The 25,515-nt window shown below is 36.9% G+C and overlaps 1 protein-coding gene across 1 annotated transcript in view; it reads right to left on the bottom strand.

The window, feature by feature from the left end:
• LOC109064375 (exportin-4) overlaps nucleotides 1-22,046 on the bottom strand; it is a 32,636-nt gene extending 10,590 nt beyond the window's left edge. The window contains exons 1-9 of the mRNA XM_042763507.1: nucleotides 21,890-22,046; nucleotides 17,800-17,905; nucleotides 17,134-17,275; nucleotides 16,854-16,992; nucleotides 15,287-15,403; nucleotides 14,431-14,584; nucleotides 8,167-8,279; nucleotides 2,056-2,213; nucleotides 512-686 (exon numbers count right to left, since the gene is read on the bottom strand). Coding sequence (XP_042619441.1) covers nucleotides 512-686; nucleotides 2,056-2,213; nucleotides 8,167-8,279; nucleotides 14,431-14,584; nucleotides 15,287-15,403; nucleotides 16,854-16,992; nucleotides 17,134-17,275; nucleotides 17,800-17,905; nucleotides 21,890-21,955 — 1,170 coding nt within the window. The 5' untranslated portion in view covers nucleotides 21,956-22,046. The remainder of the gene's footprint in view (nucleotides 1-511; nucleotides 687-2,055; nucleotides 2,214-8,166; nucleotides 8,280-14,430; nucleotides 14,585-15,286; nucleotides 15,404-16,853; nucleotides 16,993-17,133; nucleotides 17,276-17,799; nucleotides 17,906-21,889) is intronic.
• Nucleotides 22,047-25,515: the final 3,469 nt, after the last annotated feature.

Below are 25,515 nucleotides of genomic sequence, written 5' to 3'. Positions count from 1 at the left end.
TTGTAATCTCCGGAGTCATACAGATGGCTGTATTTCCTCACTTCTTCAATTAATCGCTCGGTCACTTGGTCCATTTCCATGTTGGCTCTTCGGAATTTAAAAATGGCTGGCGGTCCAGAGTGCAGAAGATCATTCCGGAAATGCGTAGGAGGAAACGTGATACTACCAAGCCGACCAATCACAGATCTTGCAGTCCGCGTCGTCGCGACGCGTAGTTACATTTTTGAGGAGGTGCGCGTCAGGGTACGGCGAAGGGTACGACGTATGGTACACGTCAATGCGTATGCTACGCCGTACCTACTACGCGCACCCTACGCAGAAGTATAAATTGGCCTTAAGTGTGAAGTACACCCTGGTTTAATGGTTTTATTTTTCAGTTAAATACAATAAAAAATCTGCTGCAACAGAACAGTTCTCTATATATATAAAAAAAAAAAGAACAACAAGTTTGACATTCATAGACCTCAGCTACTCTGATTGTGGTCTGTTGTGGTACAAATGCAGTACTCACCACCTCCTCCAGGGCGGCGCTGCGACCAAACGAGCACGTGAGCAGTGTGAGGCAGTTAATGAAAGAGGCGAAGAGCTCGTTTGGGAGAGCGGTCAGAACACTTCGGGGAAATGTGCTGATGAGGTTACTGATGATGTTGGAGATGCCTACGGCCTCAGAGTCTTCAATCTCGATCCTGTCACAGGGTAAAAGACAGTTAAGAACAAATAATAACAGTAGTAGGCCAGCCCCTTAAAGGATCATCCAACAACTAACCTCCATTCTCTCATCTGGGTCTATCTGGTAGCATAAAATACTGTGTTAATCTGCAATGGTCCAGAGTAAACTGTGCACGTATGGTACAGTCTAAATGTTTAGAACACTGGAATTCAGCATTTATGGTTTAGTTCCCCTGAAAATATTTGTCTATAAGCACAAATACCTCAGCTGCTCTAAAAGAGAGACTTAAAGATTTCAACCACAGCACCAAACTGCTGTTGTGCTGGCACACTACCTGGATTCTGGGAAAACAAGGTTTTTTTTCCTCTTCTTAGTTCTGAAAGAGCACTCGAGGTCTGCCTTTCTTTATGCTCCCAACCGCGGCTCTAACCCATATCAGATGGACTTAAATTGTAAGCAGAAGAGTTCAATCATGCAGATTGGCGGACCTGCCGCATGGTTTTCCGATGATGCAACTGGAAAAATGCTCCAGGAATAGGTGATTACAGAATGGCAGAAACAGAGAGAGGGAGGAGTGGGGAGAGAGACCCCGACTCACTACGCCTTCTTGTTCTCAAATTCCAAACAGCAGTGTATGAGAGAATGTGTGTTATTTAAAGCTGCAGAGACATCACTACAGAGCATTTAGATTGTGAGTACTAACACACAACTCCGCCAATACATGTTGTACAACAGTGACAAAAATTAACTTTATGTGTAGATAATATCTGGCTCCTGGAAAGGATTTTCAAGAGGCAATTAAGAGCACACATTTTCCCCATTTATCTTTAGTAAATTACACTAATAGTATTTATTTAATTCTATAAACTAAATAAAGAAATACTATAAAATAAAGAAATACTATTATAAACAGTAGTAGTAGTATTTTATTTGTTTAATATCTATACACTTCAAGGGCATTTTCCCCCTTATTTTAAAAATAAATCGAATTGTATCTTTGTGACTTGTCCTGGTAATTTTCTAACCCTGCTATATGGCAAGATCTTACTGTCAAGAACACATCTGGGCCATATTTTACTCAAAAAATAAGTAAATAAACTACATTTTACTTAAAGAGAATTAGGCCTATGTTTAAGATTATGAATATGTTTTGCACTAATGTAAAACTTCATTACTGGTCCTAAAATAATAATGCAAAATGTAAATAATTTTATTAATTATAATGATTGTGGGGTGAAATGTAACCAAGACATGCTTTCATTGGGTTCACCTTTGTAAAACACAACTACTATGCAGTCATCTAAATACAAAATAACACATTTGTGAATGACAAGCAAATCATGCACCCAGTGCAGTACATGACTGAAGGTTTCAGAGAAACACACCCATTGATCATGTTGAGCAATCCCTCCACCAGGTGGGCCAGGTAGGTCACCTGAGCGTTCTCATCGGGGAAGACGGGGCCATGCATGGAGGCCAGCTGGGCCAGGCACTGAAGAGAATCCTGAGCCATGTCTGAGTCCTCTCTGATTTTCCTGTGCACCTACAAGACAGAGACAAAAACACTCATTACTCATTACACTGGCGTAAACCAATCCTATTTTCAAAAGCATAATAAAAGGTGCAAGCCTGATACCAGATTATTGACTTTCCTATGAACTCAAATGTGCATTTTAATGCCAGCATGCATACTTCCAATGACTAACCGACATCAATGAAGACCACACAAAAATCAAGATATCCTAAAACAGACTTCATGATCAACTCTTAAAACCGACATCAACGCAGCTCACCAACAGACTGAAATCCTTCTTCTCAGGAGAAATGATATCATATCATGAGTACATGAGAAAGAAAAGAAGCAGTGGAAGTTCTAGAGATTGTAAATGTGACTGTATGTATACTCTACAGTGTTAAAACCAGACAGGCCCCCTCAAAGAGTCCAGGAGGAACTACAGACTGGCCCAATGGCAGCTGACAAAACACACAGGCTGGGGAGCTCAGACACAGTCTCCCTGAATCACAGAGAAAAGCCTCTCTCACTGACAAACAAAAACATACTTTCTCTCTCCTCCTCGTCTTTTTCTTCAGCTCTCTCTTACGCACAGATACGCGGGTCTGTCTTCGATTTCTCATCTCACGCAACGCTCTGAAACCTTCTACTCAGTGGAATAATGAACGGAGGAAAATTGTGGAATACCCCTCACCTTCGCCAATGGCAAAACTACTGCATCTCGCCACGGACAAAAACACCTGGCTGCCACAACCCAAGCCAATCAATCAGATCGGCTTCTCAATTACCAATCCAGTCCGAGGCGTTCACGAGGACGAGCAGCGAAAAGAGAGCGCTACATGGCCGAAGAGACGGCTAAACAATTCTGAACGGACCGACTCGAGTCGCCAGCACATGTGGTTATTTGGCACACTCCTTTGCTCTTTTTCTTTCCTAAATCCCTGGAATCTTACTCTCGCTCGTCTGCTCGCCAGACGTTCTGCTGGAGATGCTGTGTGAAGAGGTGCACGGAGTTGGACGGAGCCCTCTGAACGATCTGGAAGACTGTGGACGAACCTAAAGTGGCATTTCCTCAACACATACCACCTCCTACAGATACACGGATGAACATCAGCCACTGGGCAAAGTGCTAACGATAACACACCATAGCACAGCCCTGTCTGCTAGAGCGGTGTGAAATCATCTTCTGAGCTGAAGAAGAGAGGGAGGGAGGAAGAGAAAGAGAAAGAGAGAGAGAGGAGGGGTGTGAGGGGCAGATGAGAGAGAGAGAACTGGATAGCGAAAGAGAAGAAAGAAAAAGAGTACAAGGCCAATGCTCTGTGAGCAGCATGCTCTGTACAAACAGCTGCGCTGAAGAACATCCACGCCATGCAAACTATGCCAATCGCCTTGAGTCTGACTATAGTTAGAGACTGGCAGGGGGCAAGGGGGTGTCTAAATCAAAACAAGACAAGGTAGCTTTCCGAAATGAATGCGAGAGAGAAAAGCGACAGGGAGACCTATTAATAGAGAAAAGACAAAGACTTGTGTCTGTCCACGAGGAGGATTAGACCCTCTCCTGCTTTCTATTCTCACCACTCACTGCTCCGGTTGCATTCAGTGTGTTCAGATCCTGTTACAAAATCAGAGGCCACAATCAATCACCTCATGACAGCGTTATACTCAAAGTGCCATAACAAGCCCTGATTGTGTTTATACCATAAACAAACCACACACATGCTCTGAGTCAGAATCTGATCTCAGCTTCTAAAACTTTGCTTAGCGCTTAACACATGTGGGCCCAAAATACGAAATTATAAAAGAAAGAATATATACTAAATAAAGAAATGTCTCTAAAGAAAAAAGATATCAATATAATTAATACAAAAAAAACCCTGACATTTATTTTTTTAATTGTGACACCTCATTCTCAAATTAACAAATAGATAAATTAAAATCTTATTCTCATTACTCCAATACAAAAAAATATTGAAATGAAAAAATGCATTAAAAAAAAAACAGTCTTTGTATGAATTAAAAAAATAACAGTAATGAAAATATGATAACTATAATACTGCACCTCAAAATACAAAAATTACAAAAATAATTTAAATTATATAAAGAAACAAAGAAAAACATATAATACACAAATAAATAGATGTGTTCTGAATAGAGACCTCATTATCCAGTAAATAACTTCATAAAATATCACTCGTTGATGCAATGCAGAAATATATAATAAATTACACTAAAATTAAAAATAAATATTTAAAAAAAAAAAGAAAAAAAAAGACTTTGTATGACCAAAAAAAAAAAAAAAAAAAAAAAAAAAAAAAAAAAAACATCTGTAATAAGGATCGCTACTAAATGATCATATATACACACAAAGTAAAAAAAAAAAACAAAAAAAAAACAAATCAAAACAAATTAAATACCTGGACACACTGCAATAAGAATTTTTGGGGAAATGTTCTTGACTCTATGAAAATAAATGTCAATGCAAAATCTTAAGGGTCCTAAATTATAATCGGTTTTCTTAAGCTTTTTTTATTATTATTATTCAATTGTGAATCAGACACCAGTTTCACCTTATTTTATGGATATATAAAAATGTGACTGTTACTAAATGGGGGAGTTTATGTGAAGCCGGAGGGTGTAAGAACAAACCTAAACTAAAACCACAAACAAAAACACCCTTCAGTCGGTTTGGCTGGTATGAAAATGTTAGCGCAGCCATGGCTTTATTAGGTGCAAAGAGAATATGAGATTTATTTTAAGTTACATTTCATTTTCTCTCTTCTGCACATTTCCAAAGCTCTTAAAAGCAATCAAAGAGGCCGAGAGACTGCATTAGATGGATGGCTTGCCCCCTCCTCAGACCACCCGAGGCAGGATTGGAGGCTGTTAACAGAGGCTATGAATCCAGGGTTCAGAGTCTAATCCTGCAGTTCATCTCTAGTCACCTCTGACCCCGGCAGCGCGTGTCTGGACGCCCCCTCGTCTGTTCAGGGCACAGCTGAGAAGTGAGGAGCAACAGCTGTCAAGCCAACATACACACACAGACCCCGTTGACAGGCCGACACACGCACACTCAGCCTCCCATTCAATAACTCACCCTTACACACATAGATCCCCCGGCATGTGCGTAAAAAACAACAAGCGCACCACACACAGCTACAAGGAGACTCGTAAAGACACACAGAGGGTGTGACAGCTGTCCACTTTAACCCTTAACAAAAACATTCCCCCCACACACTGGAAATACGACTAAATATCACATGGCTCAAACAACACTCCAAAAGACCGGCACAGAACTGCTGAACATCATGCTCAGCACCAAAGAGACTTCACTGAGCTATCCTAAACACAATCCTAAATTAATGTTACAATCTATTAGATTCATGGTCTAGACACTGTGGTGCTCACATGGGGGATAAATGTTTGAATCTGGCTCACAATTTTTGCAGGTCTTGTTCATCTATCCATCTTTACCTGTTCTCTCCATCTCTATTTTTTTTGTCAAAAATAAATAAATAAATGGTCAAAAGCCAATATTTACACTAAATATAATAATACGGGATCAGTTTGTTTAAAAAAAAGAGGTTTCTGATGTTCACCAAGGCTGCATTTGTGATACTGTGTACTATTTTATTTTAATTATTTACCATCAACAGTAATTTTGTGAAATATTATGAATTAAAATATTGAAAAAAAAAATGTTTTCTTATTTTTAAAAAGCAATTATGTGTGTTTAATATTTTTGTAAAAACATGACACTTTTTTCTGGTTTCTTTGATGTATAAAAAGTTCAAAAGAACAGCATTTATTTGAAATCTCTTGTGACATCACAAATGTTTTTACTGTCACTTTTGATCAATTTAATCACAATAATCATATTAATTATTTACTGACCACAAACCTTTTAAGAGTATATATAAATGTATTTACCCTCTTGGATGTTTTCATGTGTTACAACACTGTACCACAGAAAATTCAATTAGGCTTTTCAGCAATGGCAACATATACTTTAATTTACAAAGAAATATTTATTAAAAAATGACTGAATCACTAAGTTAAGACCTGAAAAATAATTCTTTATACTATACAACCAAATGAAACCACTGAACACATATGGATGGCCCAGTGATGATTTAGGTGTGTCATATTAAAGCAGTTAAATTCTTATGACTGCAAAATCCAGAATAGTTGATTTTGAATCTTATTTTACATGACTCTGACGTTTACTGAGAAAATAAAAATAAATTACACAAGTTTTAGAATCTAACTTCAATTAAAAAAAAAACAACAACAACCATATATATCTGTTATTTCTGTATGCTTAAAATCCCAAACAGCAATTTCCAGAAAAGACAAATGAGACACTTATGTTTGAACAGCCCTTGACCTCCAGGTCAACAGATTGACCCTTATTAAGACGGCTGCGCAGTTTGTCGCCAGTTTACAGATCGCAGCCTCCTCTCAGAAAAGAGGCGTGAATGATGGAGCAGCATATTGGCACCTTGTTGACTCATTCCTGAGCAGCAGAGTGAAGGAAAGTAATGTCTAATCTGGCTGTAAAAACCACCCAAGACTGATGGTGGAAAGCAGAGCATTATTTGGCAGCACATGCCTCGGAGAGCGTGTAATGGTAATGGAGAAAGAGCGGAACGCTATTTGGCATATGCATCACTGATGCCGAGGGTAACCTGACAGAAATGTTCCACACATCACAACCTGAGCCTCACAGGCATTAGTTCTGTGAGATGTAACGAGCCATTAGACTGGATTTCTAATGACTGGAAGGTGTATTATGCAGAATGCATGCACAACACATGATTTTCTGGGGAAAATGGAGTCTAAAAGTAGATTTAAAAAAGAAGTAGAAGAATTTAAAAAGTAGATCAGACCCAAAGGTTGTGGGTTTGAGTCTTGGTACCAGCAGGGATTGTAGGTGGGAGGAGTGAATGTACAGCGCTCTCTTCCAACTTCAATACCACGACTGAGGTGAGACCCTTGAGCAAAGGATCGAACCCCCAACTGCTCCCCGGGAGCCGCAGCTAAAAAAAATGGCTGCCCACTCATCTGGGTGTGTGTGTGTTTACTACTCACTGCTGTGTGTGTACACTTGGATGGGTTCAATGCAGATCACAAATTCTGAGTATGGGACACCATATTTGGCTAAACGTCACTTTAAAACTGAACATTAACATCAAAATGAAACTATAGATCATTATGGTATATAATAATGCTCATGATAGATTTGCTTCTCAGGACAACTTTGACAGCACTGAATCTGTACTAATGCATATCTAATACAATTATTTATTACCTTATTACCAAACATTTTCCTTGTAATGTTTTCATTATTGCCGTGAGCAACTCAGACAGACTTCACATTTGGAAACTAATTTGCTCTGGGACAGTTGTGTCACCCACAGATCCCATTTCAGACTAAAAGCCCAAGTTCACGTTTATACAGGAGTGCTGAAAGCATCACATAATACATCATACAGCCTATCATTCAAAAGTTTTGGGTCAGCAAGGTTTTTTTTTAAGAAATAAATACTTTTATATAAGGATGCATTAAACTCATTAAAAGTGACAGTAAAGGCATTTATAATCTTTTTCAAATAAATACGGTTCTTCTTGACTTTCTATTTCTGACACCTTGAAAAAAAAAGATACATTTTCAAAAACAGCAGCTCACTTCTTTTAAACGTGCCTTATAGATATTTCTATATCTGCTAAATATTTATAACAATGTCTAATGCAGTGTCATTTGGTAAAAACATCAGTGGTTGGAGACAATTATTTAGAAGAAGAAAAGCAGGAAGAAAGAACATGAGAGGAATAAACATAGGATGAGGGGAAGCAGGGACGCTGGTATTGAATGTGCAATGGCATGATAAGAAAAGAGGAAAAATGATTAAAGAAAAGAGCTATTTCCAAGCATGAAGTTGGGAAAAAAACCTCAGATAGAATAAATGTATAAGTTGGTACTCACAGTGAAGAAAAGGTCCATGACTCTGTGGTCTAGAAGAGTTTCCCTCCAGGACTCGGTTGGCTTGAGCATGACATTCTGAGTCGCTTCGAACATGGCAATGTAGTGCCTCCCCAGTGACACCTCAGTTAAGGGCAATAGCAGAAGCAGAAAGGATAAGGAAAGACGTTTCTAACCCTCTGTCACTTCTCTCTGGCCATTCTGTTCTGGACTAAGAAGAGTGTGGAAAATTGCTGCAGTGAATTCCCAGCGTCTGTTTTCTGCAGCTCCTTCTCTATCGCTCTTCTTCAGCAGCACCGTTACTACTGTTCAATTGCACTGTCCCCACCCACTTAATGTTTACCTCAAAATCTCCCCCTTTCCATACGTAGCCCACTGGGAAAAGAGATGGAGGGGGAAAAAGGAACGTCAAAAAGAGCGAGAGGCAGGGAGGGAGAGAGAGCGAGAGAAAAGGCTCCCACAGGAATGTCTGATCAAAGCCAGTTACCGGCAAAGGCCACGCATTCCTCTGGGCCGGACCCACAGTCACTCCCAGCAGACAAATGCAAGCGCTCTCTCATTCACACACACACACACACATTACAGTATCTGCTCACGTCCACCATATACAGCCACATATGTCAAAGCAAATTATTCACTACGCATTCACTAAACTGAAACTGCGAAGTGCCAGGTGCCAAACTAGTATAAGTGTGCTGAAGTGTTATAACTCTTCTGCCTGTGTCCGTCCTGATCAGACCTGACTTTATGGCCTCTTAAAAATAGCAAGGCCCAGGGCCCGGAGTGACCCGTGCTGAGGAGAGAATGGGCCTCGAGGGAGAGCAGCTGGAGCTTGTGTGCTGACCACCAGCGGGCTGATAGCAGCCTGCCACGTGAGCGCAGCAGGGAGAGACTGACTGACGGATGGACAGGGCGCAGGGGATAAACCAGCCGGTCACTGAATGTCACTTGGAGCCACTGCTGGAAAAGTGTGTGAGCGTATGAAAAACTGGGAGGGTGATAGATATGACCTACTGAAACCCAACCCGGGCTTACTCACGAACGCACATGACTCGTTTCCACCAGCCCTCGTCCCAGCTGCTGAAGACACAAAACACATGACAAACTCAGAAATCGAATAGTTGGTCTCAAGTAAGGACTGATGTAGGGTTGTGTTCACCTGATGAGTCTCTCAGCGGTGTTCACAACAGACATGTTATCATGTTCAGCTAGACTGAGCTCAATGAAATAGCACAGAAGCAGACTCAAGATGTGTTTTGAACTTAAACTATTATAAAAGTTGACACATGGATAGAAACACTCATGGTATGAGATGCCATGAGTGAAAAAAAGAGAGAGAAAAAGAAAACAGTGTGAGACGTGATGCAGCTACCAAAGACGCCCTTTTGCACATGTATAACTTCAACATTAGTTTATAAAACAAATGCACACTGCAAAGACTTGCAATAAAGTAAGTTAACTTACTCACTTTTTTTTTTTTAAATCTAGAATTTTTACTAATGTAATTATCTTATATTTCAAATGTTAATTGTCTTTTTTTTATAAATTTTTTTTCAGTAGTTTAGGGTTAGTAAGATAGAACAATTTTTATAAAGCTTGAAAACCGTTGTGCTGCATTATATATGTTGTGGAAACTGTGATTTAACAGAACTGTTTTAAAAGAACAGCATTTATTTGAAACAAATCTTATGTAACATTATAGAAGCATTCATTTATTTAAAAATAAAATCCCACATTTTTGAACAGTAGTGCCGATTTGAAGTCTGACAGTAAAAACTCCTGGAGACGAGGTGGGGTTCAGACTGTCCTTAACATTTACAATCATTTATACTAACATTAACATTCAGTTCATTGACTTTCATACGCACTCAGAATATTCACATAAAAGCCACATACATGGTCTTCAGATGGAATGATTAAACATTTATCTGTGCTGTATTAGAGGTGTGTCGCATGTGAGAGAAAGCAGAAGAAGCCATGATGAAGACACAGTCTGACATGATGGCTTTAGGAAACAGACTCATGCTGTGACTGAGGCAGAGAGAGAGAATGGAGGCTCACACGAGTTCAAGGAGTGAATACAGAGTCATACACACTGGTAGACATTATAGAAGGCATTGTTTATATGGAAAGGTGATAATCTGAGAGAAGACCGTAGTTGCTAGTTTTAAAGTGTTTAATAGGATGACGAAGTGTGAATGTTGGAGTTGTCAGAGAATCAATTCCATTAACAAACTTTTGATTTCAAATTAGTTTTGATATACTGAACAGGGATTTGATTCAGTAACCTTTTAAAACCTTTTCTAATCAGTGTTTCCCATTAAATATGTAGAACTGTGGTGGCCCACCAGTTTAATCTGTCCCGTCTCATAATGAACAGAAAATATTGATATTGTCAAATTGATATTGCGATCATCAAATCACAAAAAAAAAATCTGCAAATGAATTAAATTAGTATAAAATCGCTGCAGTGTTCATTTACATGCATACAGCTCATGGTCTAGTTTTCAGCATCACAGAGTGTCCCGGCTCACAGTAAATGCTGCAAATTGAACTTATTACAGCATTTCAATTTGAATTTGTAATGAGAAGCACTAAAACTACTACAATATTTACAGAACAGTTACTATTGTTACACAAATTAAAAGTCTTCTTGCCATTTTCTGCCAAATCTTGCAAGTGTAATTAAGATGATAATTTTCCTACTGTACAGCAAAATATTTAATATTATTAAATATTTTTTTACACACTGTATTTGTATTACACCAGTGATATATTTATCTACTGATAATAATAATAATAATAATAATATAAAATTTCTACTACTACTATTTTATTCAAATTGTTTAGCTTCCTAAAAACACTAGAGTGACGTCTCAAAAATTTGGTAACACTGTCACTAGAAAGTTATATAATCTAACTACTCAGATTTTTGGATTTCCCCCAAGAGCACACATGAAGAAAACAAAAAGCAATATCAGCTAAAAGGCATAATTTTAACATGTACCACAACAAAACAAAGTTTCCAGTTACCACACAAGGAAAATATTTTTTCAGAAGGGGCCACTGCAACAAGCTAGCAACTGCACAATTCAGAAGCATAAATCAGTTGGAACTGGTCTGAATCTGCATGATGCTGCTTCCTTAACACAAAATCACTGAATACATAGATATTTGCAGCTCAGTATAGATTAATGATACCCCGGCAGGGCCGATTAAAATCAAAAGTGGACACAGAAGTGCAAAAAGTAAATAGCAGCTGAATGTGAGCTGAAGAAATTGCGTGTTTAATTTAGGACTGCAGACTGAATCATTTAGGAGGCATTCAGCGAACATAATGATTATGAGAGTGCTGAGAGCTGCCTGGTGCCAGAGAACAGAGATGAGATCCAAGTCTATTAGGAAGTCTGAGTGTCACATCCTCCCTCTTAAGATTCCCCTCACACTCCAGGAATGCCCTCCTCCCTGTTGTCAAGTCAGGGACAGCGGTCTTACAAAGCTCTGCTCCACTTGTGCATGTGTGTTAGAAATGCGCAGTGGCACACAGCCGTCTGTCATCTCGCTCTACCATTCAGAGCACCTGACCGGCTCAAAGCCTGGCCACAACCCGCCCCAGGGTCACTAAGACCATGAACAGACATGCAGTCCTGCAGACACTGAGGGGAATCACATGTTTACGATTCACACAAATGACATGTACATGCGTCAAGTGGGAGTGTGTCATGGAAAGATGACACGCATGCCATGGCCTTGACTACTGAGAGATGGCGGCACTTTGAGGAAAGAGTCTAAGCGGCTGTCGGGAACACACACACACACACACACACGTCATGTTGGCAGTTACAGTACATCATATACATAATTATTTCAAATATATTACAAAAATGTAATATATTTTATATTAAATACTGTTAAAAAGTTTAGGGTTTTAAGTATTAAGTAATCAAAAAACTAACAGTTATAATGTTACAAAAGATTTCTATGTCAAATAAACAGCTGTCAGGCTGTTCTTTTTTTTATTTTATTTTTACTTTTTATAAAACTTTATAAAAAATTATATCAGTAGTGTCACAACAAGATGCTAAGATTTTTCTTGAGCTTCAAATTTAGCTTGGCCATAACAGGAATAAATTACATTTTAAAATACAGTAAAATAGAAAACTGTTATTTTTTGATTTTCATTTATATTTTGGTTTTGATTGGAATTAATTGGATTTTATTATATAGTAAAATAGGGTAAGCATAAGATACTTTCAAAAGTAAAACCGCATCTTAGTGTGTGTGCGTGTATATATATATATATTAAAACCTGTGACCGAAATGCACATGATATTATGTTTATGTATATAATATATATATATATACAATATATCATATAATATATACGTATATGTAATATTTAATGTGTTTAATGTAAAAATAAAACAAAATATCAAAATATCAACTTTTCATACCAGCAGACAATATCCCATATGAAATATCCCCACATCACAGAGATTCTTGAAGAAATTCAATATACATTATAGGGCTGTTACCAATCAAATTCAATAATTTACACTGCAGTAAATAATGTTATGAGATTAATGTTTTAAATAAAATTTTGAGTCACTCATTTCTTCAAAACGCTAAATCATTCAATAACAAAAACACCTTGTGTTGCTCTGAGAATGTGCAATACTTCTGTTCTGATCTTTGTTTGGAACTATTTTCGTTTGTGAAATAGAAAAAAAAAATGTAAGTAAGTACTTGTTTGTTGAACTACAATCAAAGTAACATTTGCAATTGTGAAAATACTCAGCAAAATTGCTCCCTTGTCATGATGTGTTACCGAACTACATCATGTTATAAATAAACTGAACATTTTGAATTTTCACCTCAGTATGTTTGTTCTGTGAGTTTGTGTGCCGTTACGCACATTTGATTTCTCAATGAAAGTCTCTCTCAGAGACAGGCAGCACGAGCCTCAACAGCGTCACACTGATATCAGAAATACACTAATCATCATCAATCACTGTTTAAGCTGAACATAATGAAATCAGAAGAATCATTTTCAAGTGTCGATGCGTCACTAGTTATTTTTTGGTCACTTAATCAGGCTATTCGTCCGGGCGAGCAAGTAAAATTCGCAGCAAGGACAAACAATTTGAATAAAATAGTAGTAGTAAATTTAAAAATTATTATAACATACATACACAAATACATATACACACACAGAGTGCTGTGAATGCAAGTCTTGTATAGACTCACATTAAAGAACAGATTAACTGACAACTCATTCATGCAACTTATCAAATAGTCTATTTTAGAAATTAACACTAATAAACCAACTCTGTCCTCTCTGTGTCCTCAACAAATGTGTTCTTGGTATCAAAGAACTATCTTCCTCCAGCACCCAGTGGGCGATTAATGTGACTTGAAACTATGCAAACACATCAATGCACAAATGGCTGGCCGACATTCCAGCCCAGCACTCAATGAGCTGTGTGTTTAAAGGCACACTTATTGAGCACAATAAGGGCTTGGCACAGGCCTCCTTTGTAAGTGATATGTGACCCTGGTTGGCACAGACGCCAGCTCAGATCTCTTTAAAGAGACACAGAGACACAAAGTCAGCCTGAGTGGGATTAACACCTCACAGAGCTAAAACACACACAGACGCACGCGCACCATCAATCACAGCTCATGATTTAGGACTAACACCAGCACATGCGAATAGTAAAAAAAAAAAGGCATGCCAAGACACAAGCAAAACTAAGGAGAGACAAGATCCTTAAAACCTTTAGAAATGGCTCAAATTAATTAAACTGTGGGACAAACGTTCTTATTCATCTAGATGCAAATTGATCATGAATACAAATGCCAGAGAGGTTCAAATTTTGTGGCTTCAAGCAGGTGAAAGCATGCTCTAAAAAAGTTACCAGCAAGGTCAAGGTTCTTTTTTTTTAAACAAGCATCAAGAAACGAGCCTGGATCTGGATCTATGTTCGCGATTATTTTGCAATAAATGTTATGAAGGTTAAGAATGATTATCACATTATAGCCTGTCTATTATTAATCCAAAAATAAGTCACGGTTAATTTTCTTTCTTAACCTTGTACCTCTAAAACATTTGTGGCTGCAGTCCAGGTCTAGTGCTCCCTAGTGCTCACAGGAATTTCAGCCTGCGTCACCTCTCTACTTTCCTCTAAATTTACAAGTAAAAAAGACATGGATACAAACATACACACAAATATAAAATGGCACTAAAATCTTTTCATGAAAGGATATGATTGGGTGGAAGAAAGTTCCAGCTGAGCACTTGATTGGCCAGCGCAAGGTAGCGCTGGAAAACACAGGACATCTGAGCATTGAGGTTCTCCCTCCGACTGAACTCCTGCAGGACCTCCACAGTGAGCATGAAGATCTGCCTGAGATCGTCCTCCTGCAACACACACACACACACACACAATCGTCATAAAAGGCACAAGCAGTCAAATTAACGCTGGGTGTTGGTACTAATTTCCAGATTCAATTCCACAAGATTCAAATCAATTCCAATTAAATTTGAGAATATTTCATTTAGAATATCAAATTGTTATAATATATATTTCATTGACATTATGGTTATAATGTCAGGTTTGTTTAAATTATTACATCATCCTGCATATATGCATTGTGATTACAGCATGTTTCAGATCATGGCTGTTATTGTTTTCATTAACAATCTAAACCATAAAAAAAGTAGAAAAAAAATTAAATAAAAACCATTTTATTTAAGATAGTTGCCTAGGCAACACGTCTCATTTTTATTTACTTTTTAGTACTAAATTAACTAAAACTAAATGAACTAGAACTGACAAATAAAAATGTATAAAAACAATATTGATATAAAAAAAGACAAAAAAAAATTAAAAACAAAACTTAAAACATAATTTAAAAATAAAATCTAATTCAAAATATTAACAAGAACTATATAGGATCATCAATGATTTGACATCAATGAAACATTCATATCGCATGAATATTTCTAAACATTTTGGCTATTACTGGTTAACATACAAATATAAACAGTAAACAGCCAGCACAGGGACAATACACCTGTTAACAAAGGACACACTCGATTGATTGGGACGGAAAGACATACCTGAAAGATGCGTTTGCAGCTTCCGTGAAACTCCATACTGAGGCCAATGTTGCTGGTCTTATTGGAGCTGGAGAACTCACTCAACAGAGCCGTCAGGATGGAGCAGGCCAGTGTTTGCTAGCAGGACAGATACAGGCATTACTTTCCATCAAGGCAAAATAGGTTCAATTTCTCAGGAAACAAATGGAACACACTTATTTAGCCATTTAAATGACCTATTATAATTCTATACTGGTACGAAATACATGAAATGGGGACCAAAGTTTCCCAAAGGCTTAATTGTTTTGCTATATAAAGTATTATTTTATATATTACACATTAACTCTTTAACCTTAAATTGAACAAATTCAAAACATAAAAGAGGAGCGCCCTCTGCAGGAGACAGTGCGTACTCTCTTTTTTTCCATAGGGCTCTGTTAACAATTTTGTTTAGGAACACTCATGGCCATAAATTATTTTTAGGGGAATGGTCAAAATTTAGGGACACACTGGCACTTTTGTTTTGTTTTGTTTTTTTACACAGACTGTCAACTTAATATGTTACAACACAACACATATCAGGGCCCTGACCAACAGATTTTCATAATTTTTCCACAGCTTCTTTAAAATTACTGTTAAGGATTATATTAGTATTTAATAATTTATTATATATATATATATTTTTAAATCCATATCAACCACATTCATGGGAAAAACATTACAATAGACAATAACGGTAAGTGTACCCATTAAGCCCACCAAAATCTGTTTAGGCGTTTTTCATAGATATTGACCAGATTTATAGGAAGACAAAAAAAATTCAATGAAAACATTTTTGTTAAAATGAAAGATTTATCTCTCATTTGAAAATGTACTAATTAGTTGATGTACAGTATAGAATATAAATTTAAGCTATATATGAATAATGTCAAAAGTCTGGCATGTACTTTGAAACATTTAAGCCTGTATGTGTTCCAAATAAGCCCAAAACGTGATTTATTCACAAAATTTAAAAATGTTTTGACTTAATGAAGTAAAACATCAATATATTTATTCAGTGACAGGGAAGTATTATAAAAAATCATTTTACTAATGTTTGCTAGCACTCATCACATGTACCAATAACATTCAACATGAAACATACAGTATGCAAAGCAGAACACTACATGACTTGTAAAGATTGCAAAAAGACACATTTGTCAAGCCACTTTTAGATAACCTCACCACCTCACATTGTTCCTTCTTTCATTTTACACTTAGCCTACATAACAATCTAGCTTCTTGTTTACAGTCTACCCGAAGACACTCTGAAATCTCCCTCTCTCCTGCTTAAATCAGGAAGCTCTCCCGTCCCTGATGATCTACAAACCCTGATCCTGGCCTTCACTCACTCCCTCAAAGACATTCTGTCCACTTCAAACTGCTTTGCTAGCAAAGTTTTACACAGGTGCTGTAATTTTTTTTCTCCCTCTTTTTTTTGTCATTTTCTCACTGAAAACAAACAATGCACATTCAGCCTTTGCTGAATTATAGTTTCAAAGCACCGCAAACTCTCACAGCTTTGGTCCATGTGATACACAAGTCTTACCACTGTGGGATTGCCGCTGCTGATGAGTTGGCTGACCTCATGGAAGATGCTCTTACAGTTGATGGATTTGTCAAGAGATCCTCTCTTCACTATTACTGCTACTGCTAACAGGATCTGCTCTCGAACATACTTCTGCAGACTGCAGGGAACAGAGAGAGATGTATACAATTCAAATATCAGGTAAGAGATGCACAGTTTTACTGAGACAAGCTAAATACAGACCAAAACAGAAAAGTTTTGTGGATGCTGTCACATGTTGTATGTTCATACACACACTTACTTGGGTCTCTGTAAGACGTAGGTGAGGAGGAATGTTCTGAGGGACTCGATGCTGCTCTTTTCCAGAAGGATCCACTCTCTAACCACAGCCTCCATGATGGCTGTGGCTGCCTGGAACAACACATAGTCCACTTTACTAGTCTCTGTGAAAGAGAAAGACAACATTCACTTGTTATTATTCTTTTCTAAATTATTATAGTGCGTACAACATTATTTTACACTCTGAACAAAGTTTAATATGTCCTTGAAATTCACATCAGAGTTTTATGAGTTTAGGCATTAAAAATGCATTAAGGCTCTGATACAATTCTAGCAAAACTGAAGAACAAAACAATGTGGTCATTTTTTTTTTTTTTTTTTTTAAACAAAATCAGGCCAAACATAACTTGAATGGAGTGCCGGATAGCAGATCTGGTGCAAACATATCATGTGATCAGATGATTTCTTAACTGCTGTTTTCTGAAAACTATCAAATTAGCGATTTATAATTGATAAATTAAACTTTAGCAGACATACAAATTTAAAATGTAAAGTCTGTGCTTTCTGAGAAAGACTGGCAAGTCACTGGTGACCTGTAATATGTTTAGATATGATGAAGAACTGAGACTCAGCACAGTGGAGTCAGTACTAGTCAAAGTGTCTGTGAGATCCGGGTGCTGAGACTCACCGAGGATGTGTTTGCAGACGGCAAAGGGGGATTTTGACTTCCTGAAGGAGAGGAATATGTGCTCTGCATGCTGCCTCTGTTCTGTGCTTACCATGGACGGCGGTGCCTGTGAACACATTCATGGGAGGGGTTTAACATTTGGGTCTTTAAACACGTTGCACTGGACAACATTAAATATCACATATGCAGACCAAAACATGCAAACCAAACACGAGTTTGTATTTATTTAAACCAGTCTTTATTACAATTATTATATACATTACCTATTAAAAAAAAAATGTCAGTGGGATTCAGTAGGATTTTTGCCAGAAGTCTGTTATGCTCATCAAGGCTGCATTTATTTGATTAAAAATACAATAAAAACATAATATTGTGAAATATAATTACAATTTAAAATAATTAATTTCTGTGAAGGCAAAGCCATTACTCCAGTCTTCAGAAATCATTCTAATATGTTGATTTGGTGTTCAAGAAACATTTTTTATTATTATCAATGGCTCTTTGATGAACAGCTTTGTTTATCTTTTATAACATTATGCATGTGTTTGATCAACTGAATGCATCCTTCGCTAAAATAATTAGTTTAAAAAAATCTTACTGACTCTAAACTTTTGAAAGGTAGGGTATACTATATAATTTAGTTATTCCATAATTCTTTAGTGTCCTTTAAACTCAAACAAAGGAGAAATAAATGTCAAGGATTTCAATACATGCATAACAGATCACTGATAAAACTGTAAAAAAAGAAAGAAAAAAAAAAGCCTCTTAAGGTTATGACAAATCAAGCAACTTGTTCCCAGTGATGACCAATAACACACAGGTGAACACATGAACACACCCAGGCCTGTCTGCCCACTGAACGCATCACACACTTGTCTCGAGTCATAACATTAAACGCCACATTCCATTCCTAATTACAGCACAGCATCATCCAACCCACAGTAACCAGACTAGAGAGAAGAGGGTATAATTTTTCTCTCTCTCTCACACACACACACACACACACACACACACACGAATTTTTATATATATACACACACACACACACACGACCTGACATGTTAAACGAGGCATATAAAATGAATAGAATATGCTCAATAGAAACGTTTTCCATGCACAGATCAACTCTCTGCAGCATTAGAGTGCAACAGTCAGACTGTACAATTACTGCAAACCTCTTGTATGGAGTACAACCAGTGTGCCACTTTAACATATACATATCAAATGCCACCTGCCGGTTGATGAATATCAGCCTAGGCTACAAGAACAACTAAATTACACCCAGTCAACTTTTGTGAACCCTGCAGACTTCTGCTTCATTTGCTCCAGTCTCAATCGTGTCTGATGCCATGGAAACCTCAACATGAATATTCTTTAAAGCTCCTTTATTGGAATCAATGGTTCCATGAACAATCTTTAACATTTCCATTCCCAAAAAGGTTCTTTATAGTGAAAAAAAGGTTCTTAGATGCCATGGAAACCTCAACATGAATATCAATTATTTTATTTGTAAAAAAAACTTTGTAAATAATGTAGTTTTGAAGTAAATTTTGTTAATGTTGTCCTAAAACCAAACTAATACCCGTTCTTCCCTTAGGACAACTTTGAAGACATTTTTTGATCCACTTCAAATGTTGACTACTGTATATACTATACTTATATATATTTTTTATTCATATTTTGAATTAGCTTTTATTTTTGTATTTTCAATTGTTATTTTAATTTAATTTTAGTTTAAGTTATTTCAGTTGGTTTCATTTAATATTTATTTCAAATAACAACAAAGGCAGTTTTATTCTATGACAATAACCCAACGATTGGTCACCAACCGATGTGCCTCCTGTGGATATCAAAGCTTTAACAGAAAGACCAGGCTGAATGCATGCATGTCCGAGCTTCACAGAGAGCAGTAGTGACGCAGGTTGAAATGAGATATTAACTGTATATTACCCAATTGTACAAAGCATTAAGGCTGTAACAAGCTAATATACACATTTCTTTAAGTTTATCAATATGACATTCACTTTTAACCAAGCTGATGCAAAAGACATGGTCAGATATATGCCTGTGATGATGCTGTGACCGACTGGTCCAAAAACAACGGGTATGTTTTGTTTTAGTTTTTTTTATATTATTCTTTTATTTTTTTGTTTTAACACATTCAGCTTCACACAGATACTGAAGGTACTTTTTTAAAGGTGGTTTGACCCCTGGTAGACAAAAGACAACAGCACAGTGCTCCCTAAAAGCTCTTACAGGCACATGTGTGCTTTATATTATTTAACGTCACCCAGTGATATCAACACAAGGTCAATCAATTACACAATGATGTTCAGTATGATCAGGAAGAACTATTGATTTAACCCTTAAAGAATATATGCACCAAAAGTACCTGGTGATGAATATGGAGAAATATTTTTTATTTGATGTTTTGCAAATAACATGTTGATATGAATGTCACTTTTTCCATACATGCCTAAAAATGCATTCTAGACATCTTGAATCTGGTCTCAATAATAAATGCTCACTTACTAGCAGACTGAAATCAATTCATCCGTCTATCGATACTATACCAAGACTGTAGTGATATTACACTGTAATGATACGTCTACTAACTAGCAACCTTTAGTGATTAGTCTGCCTAAGCACGACTGCATTGACATCAGTTTCTGAAAGCTCATGTAACATTGAAGACTGAAGAAATGATGCTGAAAATTCAGCTTTGCATCACAGGAATAAATTACATTGTGACATATATTAAAACAGAAACAGTTATTTTAAATTGTAATAATATTTTAACAATATTACTGTTTACTTTATGATCAAATAAATGCAGACTTGGAGGGCATAAAAGACTTCTTTCAAATACATTTAAGCAATCTCACCGACCTAGTGTAAATATTGTAGTGTAAATGTTTTATAGCCTACAGAGACCTCTAGTATTAACAATATTAACTTTTTAGGAAGACTACAGTTTTAGATCATTGCTATTGGCTGCTAACTCTCCGCACTCAATTAGCCTAACACAAGTGAAAGTTGTTCCTTGTATCATTATCAAAATTCACCCACAGCCTTGTCAATTTATAATGCATTTCCTATTTAATATATACTTATATTATATGCTATATACTTACATTAAATTAGCCACCCTTCTCTATAAACACTAGTACCCGCTATTAAAATACCAATAAAATCAGCTAAAACAATACCTGCGCTACCACTAAATGTTTTTATTTGCAAAATTGATATTTAAAACACTGGACTAAAAGCTTCACAGACTATTAGAGGCAAGCTGATTCACCAAATAAAAACACAGAGTTGAAAATCAAGAAGGACATTTTAACTCTTTAAGCTACAAGTGGAAAAAACTTATGAAAAATGCCATGAGATTATACCATTGCAGTAACTTTACATGCACCATTCAATTCATATTATTCTTTCCATATGATGCCCAGAAATGCTGTCTAGACAGGTAGGCAGGTTTGGAGACAATACTAGCGAATGGCACGAGCCATCATCTAACTGCACATGTCCTGCTCTTAACTTTTAGCTAGTCCACTGTCAACTCTTACAACAGCAGAAAACGAAGGATTTGTTTTTTATCATGAGATATATAAGAAGCTAAAAGTGTCTCTTTTTGCTCGGGTCTTCGGTCTGCTTAAGTCTAGCTAAACATGTGGTTGAGCAGACATGCGGCTGAATCAACAGCGTGTGTAAGTTAACTCCAGCAGCTGATGGAGAAACTCCAGCAGACACACTTCAGCTCACACTGAGCGCTTTCACAAGGCTGGAGGATCAAACTAGGCCTCTGAGACACAACACCTGAGCTCACAGCGATCATTATGAACACTGACTGTGTCACCGGAGCGGTGCTATTGGGTGCAGGTGAGGAAGATGATGAGCAGGGTGATGGTGGCTGCGCTGGGCTTTCGCGGGATGGAGTGAGTCGAGCACTGCGCCACGCACCGCTCCGCGTTTATCGAGACTTTCCCCGCTAAACGACGAGCCGCGAGACCCCCACAGAGTGAACCCCCCACACAGAGCTAACAGCACACTGACAGAGATGTGAAAACGGCGGCGAAATGCTCACCATTAAAACTTTGGCAGCGCTTTCCAGCTGTGAAATCACTTCTGGTGCACCGACCGCCGCCATCATGGTCGTTCTTCAGTGACGCGCCATGCACTGCATTGTGGGATTAAGCTGCATTTCGGGCCAGCGAGTTCAGAGGCACTTTTTGACAGACAGCTCTGATGCCCCCTTAGGTTATGTAATGCATGAAATAAAATAACTTTTGCTCATTAAGTTGTAAAGTGAAATCTCACTTTTAGTTTTTGAATAAATTCATATGTGTTTGTTTCATTTCAAGGATTGCATTTGATATGGAAACAGTTGAACTTTTAGACAGCACTGTCAATTTCTGCTAGTGTTTATCTTAATAGTAGCCTTATGTATGAAACTGATCTAACTCAATAACCAGTTTATTTAACACACACACACACACACACACACACACACACACACACACACACACACACACTGTATTAGGCAGTTGTGGGGAATGATGGGGAATGATAAGGCATCATTTATTTGCACTTGAATGTAACAATACCTTTAAGCATGCAGTTTTATTATTTAAAAAAAGGGTATCTGTTTTCATACTAATCACAGTTGTGACCACAGACATATTCACATACTTGTAATCATTGCTTTCTCGCAAATAACTAGTTATCCCAATCTTAATACATTAATAATAGACAATTTCAATTGTTATATGCACAAGCATCTGTATTTTGACATAGACCTCATCTTCGAGGTGGGCAAACTAGAATTTAAAAAGCTTTGGACATATGACTTTACATCAGCTACGTAAAAATGTTCATTCGGAGTATATTCAAGACTGTATTTTGACTGCCTTCAAATACATAAAGTAACTGGTAAGAATACTATAAAGTTATTGGTAAGAATAAATGACAAATAAATAAAGACATTCATGCTCTGATGTGTTACATCAGCTAAACATATCTATGTGGCCCAGACACACACACACACACACACCACCACCACCATCACTCATTCAACAATACTCAAAACAAGAGGATGATTTGTTTAATTTAATTTAGACATATACATTTACACGAGGACAGCGAAAGCATTTCTTAAACATTCTCAATTCATACATACATGTAAAAATGAGATATAAATCCAAATGCATACTGTCTGTAATACTGTAGACAAGGGGGTTCAAAAGTTAGCTCAGAAAAGAGAAAAATAAGAATAAAAGGATACAAAAAATATGTATATCTGTATAAATATATGTTCAATAGTAACAGTATTATTTAATACAGTTAAGATTACAAATGTCAAAAAGTCCCAACCCATTCATCCATTAAAATACAAAAACATACATTACAGAAAAAGTCCCATCATCACACAGTTCTAAATACAGTCAAAGATTGTCAGTCAACATTTTCAAAAGTAAAACACAGAATCCATCCTAAGCACAACACACACATTACATTCAACACCTAAACCTGACTCTGTGAGAGATTCATAGAAAGCACATGCTTTTTCACTGAGTGGTCCATTCTTCACAAATATGGGGTAACAAAACATCTGCCAGACTTGCTTTCACACTCAAATTGTTTGATTGGACCAAAGGCATGATACCAATTTAAGTTGGTATACACATTTGCATTATTTGTTAAGGGTTCACTTTACTTTTAGGAGTGATTGTACTGATACAATATATAAAACAAATATAAATTGATCATCATCGACTGTTCTTTTAAAGCTCTTCCAGTCAGCGGTTGTACAGGTTGTTTGACAATATTGACTGCAAGCACGTAAATCACATGATTGTCAGTCAGCTTGAGATGATAATTCATAAAGAGAACATATTGTGCAGTGACACATTATCACTACAAATGATTAGATCTCAGAAAGACAATATTAAATGGACTTATTGCAGAAATTCAAAACGACCCTCATCACTGATCAAATGCATATAATGTGTTTCCATATTCATCCTGCTATGACATCCATATACATCTTCCTCAGAGTCTCAATGACAATCATTCATTCTTGTTTTTTGTCTTTCTCAAGCTATCCCACCAAAAACACCCTCTCTCTTCCACTCAGGACCGGCCTGAGAGCAAGAAGTGAAGGCCCTTTCCATCTTTTCCTGAAATACTGATCAGCACATGGTACACACACCCACACATTCATTAGAAGGCACACAGTTGGTTTTACACAAGATCAATCACACTGACAATCAAAACCACACTTTATACGAAAAGAGAAAGTATAAATGAAAGTATGATGATAATGATACTTTATAGTGTGATATTAATAACAATAAGCAGCACTGGGTCAGGTAACTACACTGAAAATATATAAAATCAATATAAACTTTTAGATAGCATAATTCAGTTTTAAAGTTATAAAGGCTATTTGATGTATTTAGAAAACTATATAATGTATTTTCTGTATTGCACATAGCCATACCATCAGATACATTTGTCTTTCCTTTTGCCACTTTTTCACCATTTCTTAAAGCTTTCTGCCTCAGAGTATTCCTTACATTTCAGTCATAGACTGTCTTGTTATAATACTGTGCTATGTGATCACTTTAAAAAGGTGTAGCAGCCTCGGTGACGAAACATTTTTGCACTTGTTCTAATACATCGGTTTCAAAGTTCACTGATGGTGACAGACAAGATCATTTCCAGTGGATCTGGATGAAAATGAACACACACACACACACACACACAACAAAAACCACCCGTCTGACTTTTAAGATCTTCTTATGAAACTAAATGCAATTAAGATATTCTGGGAAACAGGAAGAGGATAAAGCAGACAGAGTTATACAATGAAAAGCATATAAAGTCTTCTTCATAACAAGAAAAGGAAATAGCTGGAGACCCTGCTCTTGTAATTTTGTTCAGTTAAACTTCAGTTAATAACCATAATGTTGCAGATTTGTTCTGGGTGGCCTGTTTTAGTCTGCAGCACACCTCTAAAAACAATTTGTGATGCTCAGATACACTTAAAGCAGCAGATGAATGTAACGCAACTATTGGGAACAGGTTTAATAAGCCTTTAAACAAAAGAAATCAAGCCAGGTAAGATAAATATTTGTTATCAGTTGAATAAAACAATACTTCAGCAACTAAACAAACACACTTACGCAAAATTAAAATGTCAATATTGCAATGTTTTGTGTGGTATTTTGTTTGAATGAATGAATGTTACCATGCATATTACTGGCAAGCAAATAAACGCAGTTTAGGTCTTTTTAATTTCCATATTTTTTGTGACATTCTTTATTACCACACATTATGTATGACCTCAGAATTTACCTCTCAAGTAATGGGTTGTTTAACATTTAAAAGATGTTTATTTAAAACCTTTAACAATAATGGGAGTTTTAAGTTCCCATGTCCTTGAAGTGCTGGCTGTACGTAAAACATTTTGTCTCAATATTGTGTCATGTCTGAGAGCACCGTTTGACCTAATAAGGCATGAAACAATATGAAAGACAACTGTATAATATTTACAAAAAGGCTATGATTAGTGTATTAACTGCAAAATACCGCATGATCTTTTAGACAGACTTTGCATGAAGTGAACTAATACTGTCAGTTCATAATGAAGATATAGTCTTTAAAAGAATCCACATGACTGTTAACAGTGTCACTTTGAACCACTTGGTG

This window comes from Cyprinus carpio, chromosome A9 (genome assembly GCF_018340385.1).
Source record: "Cyprinus carpio isolate SPL01 chromosome A9, ASM1834038v1, whole genome shotgun sequence".
Taxonomy (NCBI): domain Eukaryota; kingdom Metazoa; phylum Chordata; class Actinopteri; order Cypriniformes; family Cyprinidae; genus Cyprinus; species Cyprinus carpio.
The sequence above is the reverse complement of the archived record's forward strand: the minus strand, read 5'-3'. Positions and strand labels throughout refer to the sequence as shown.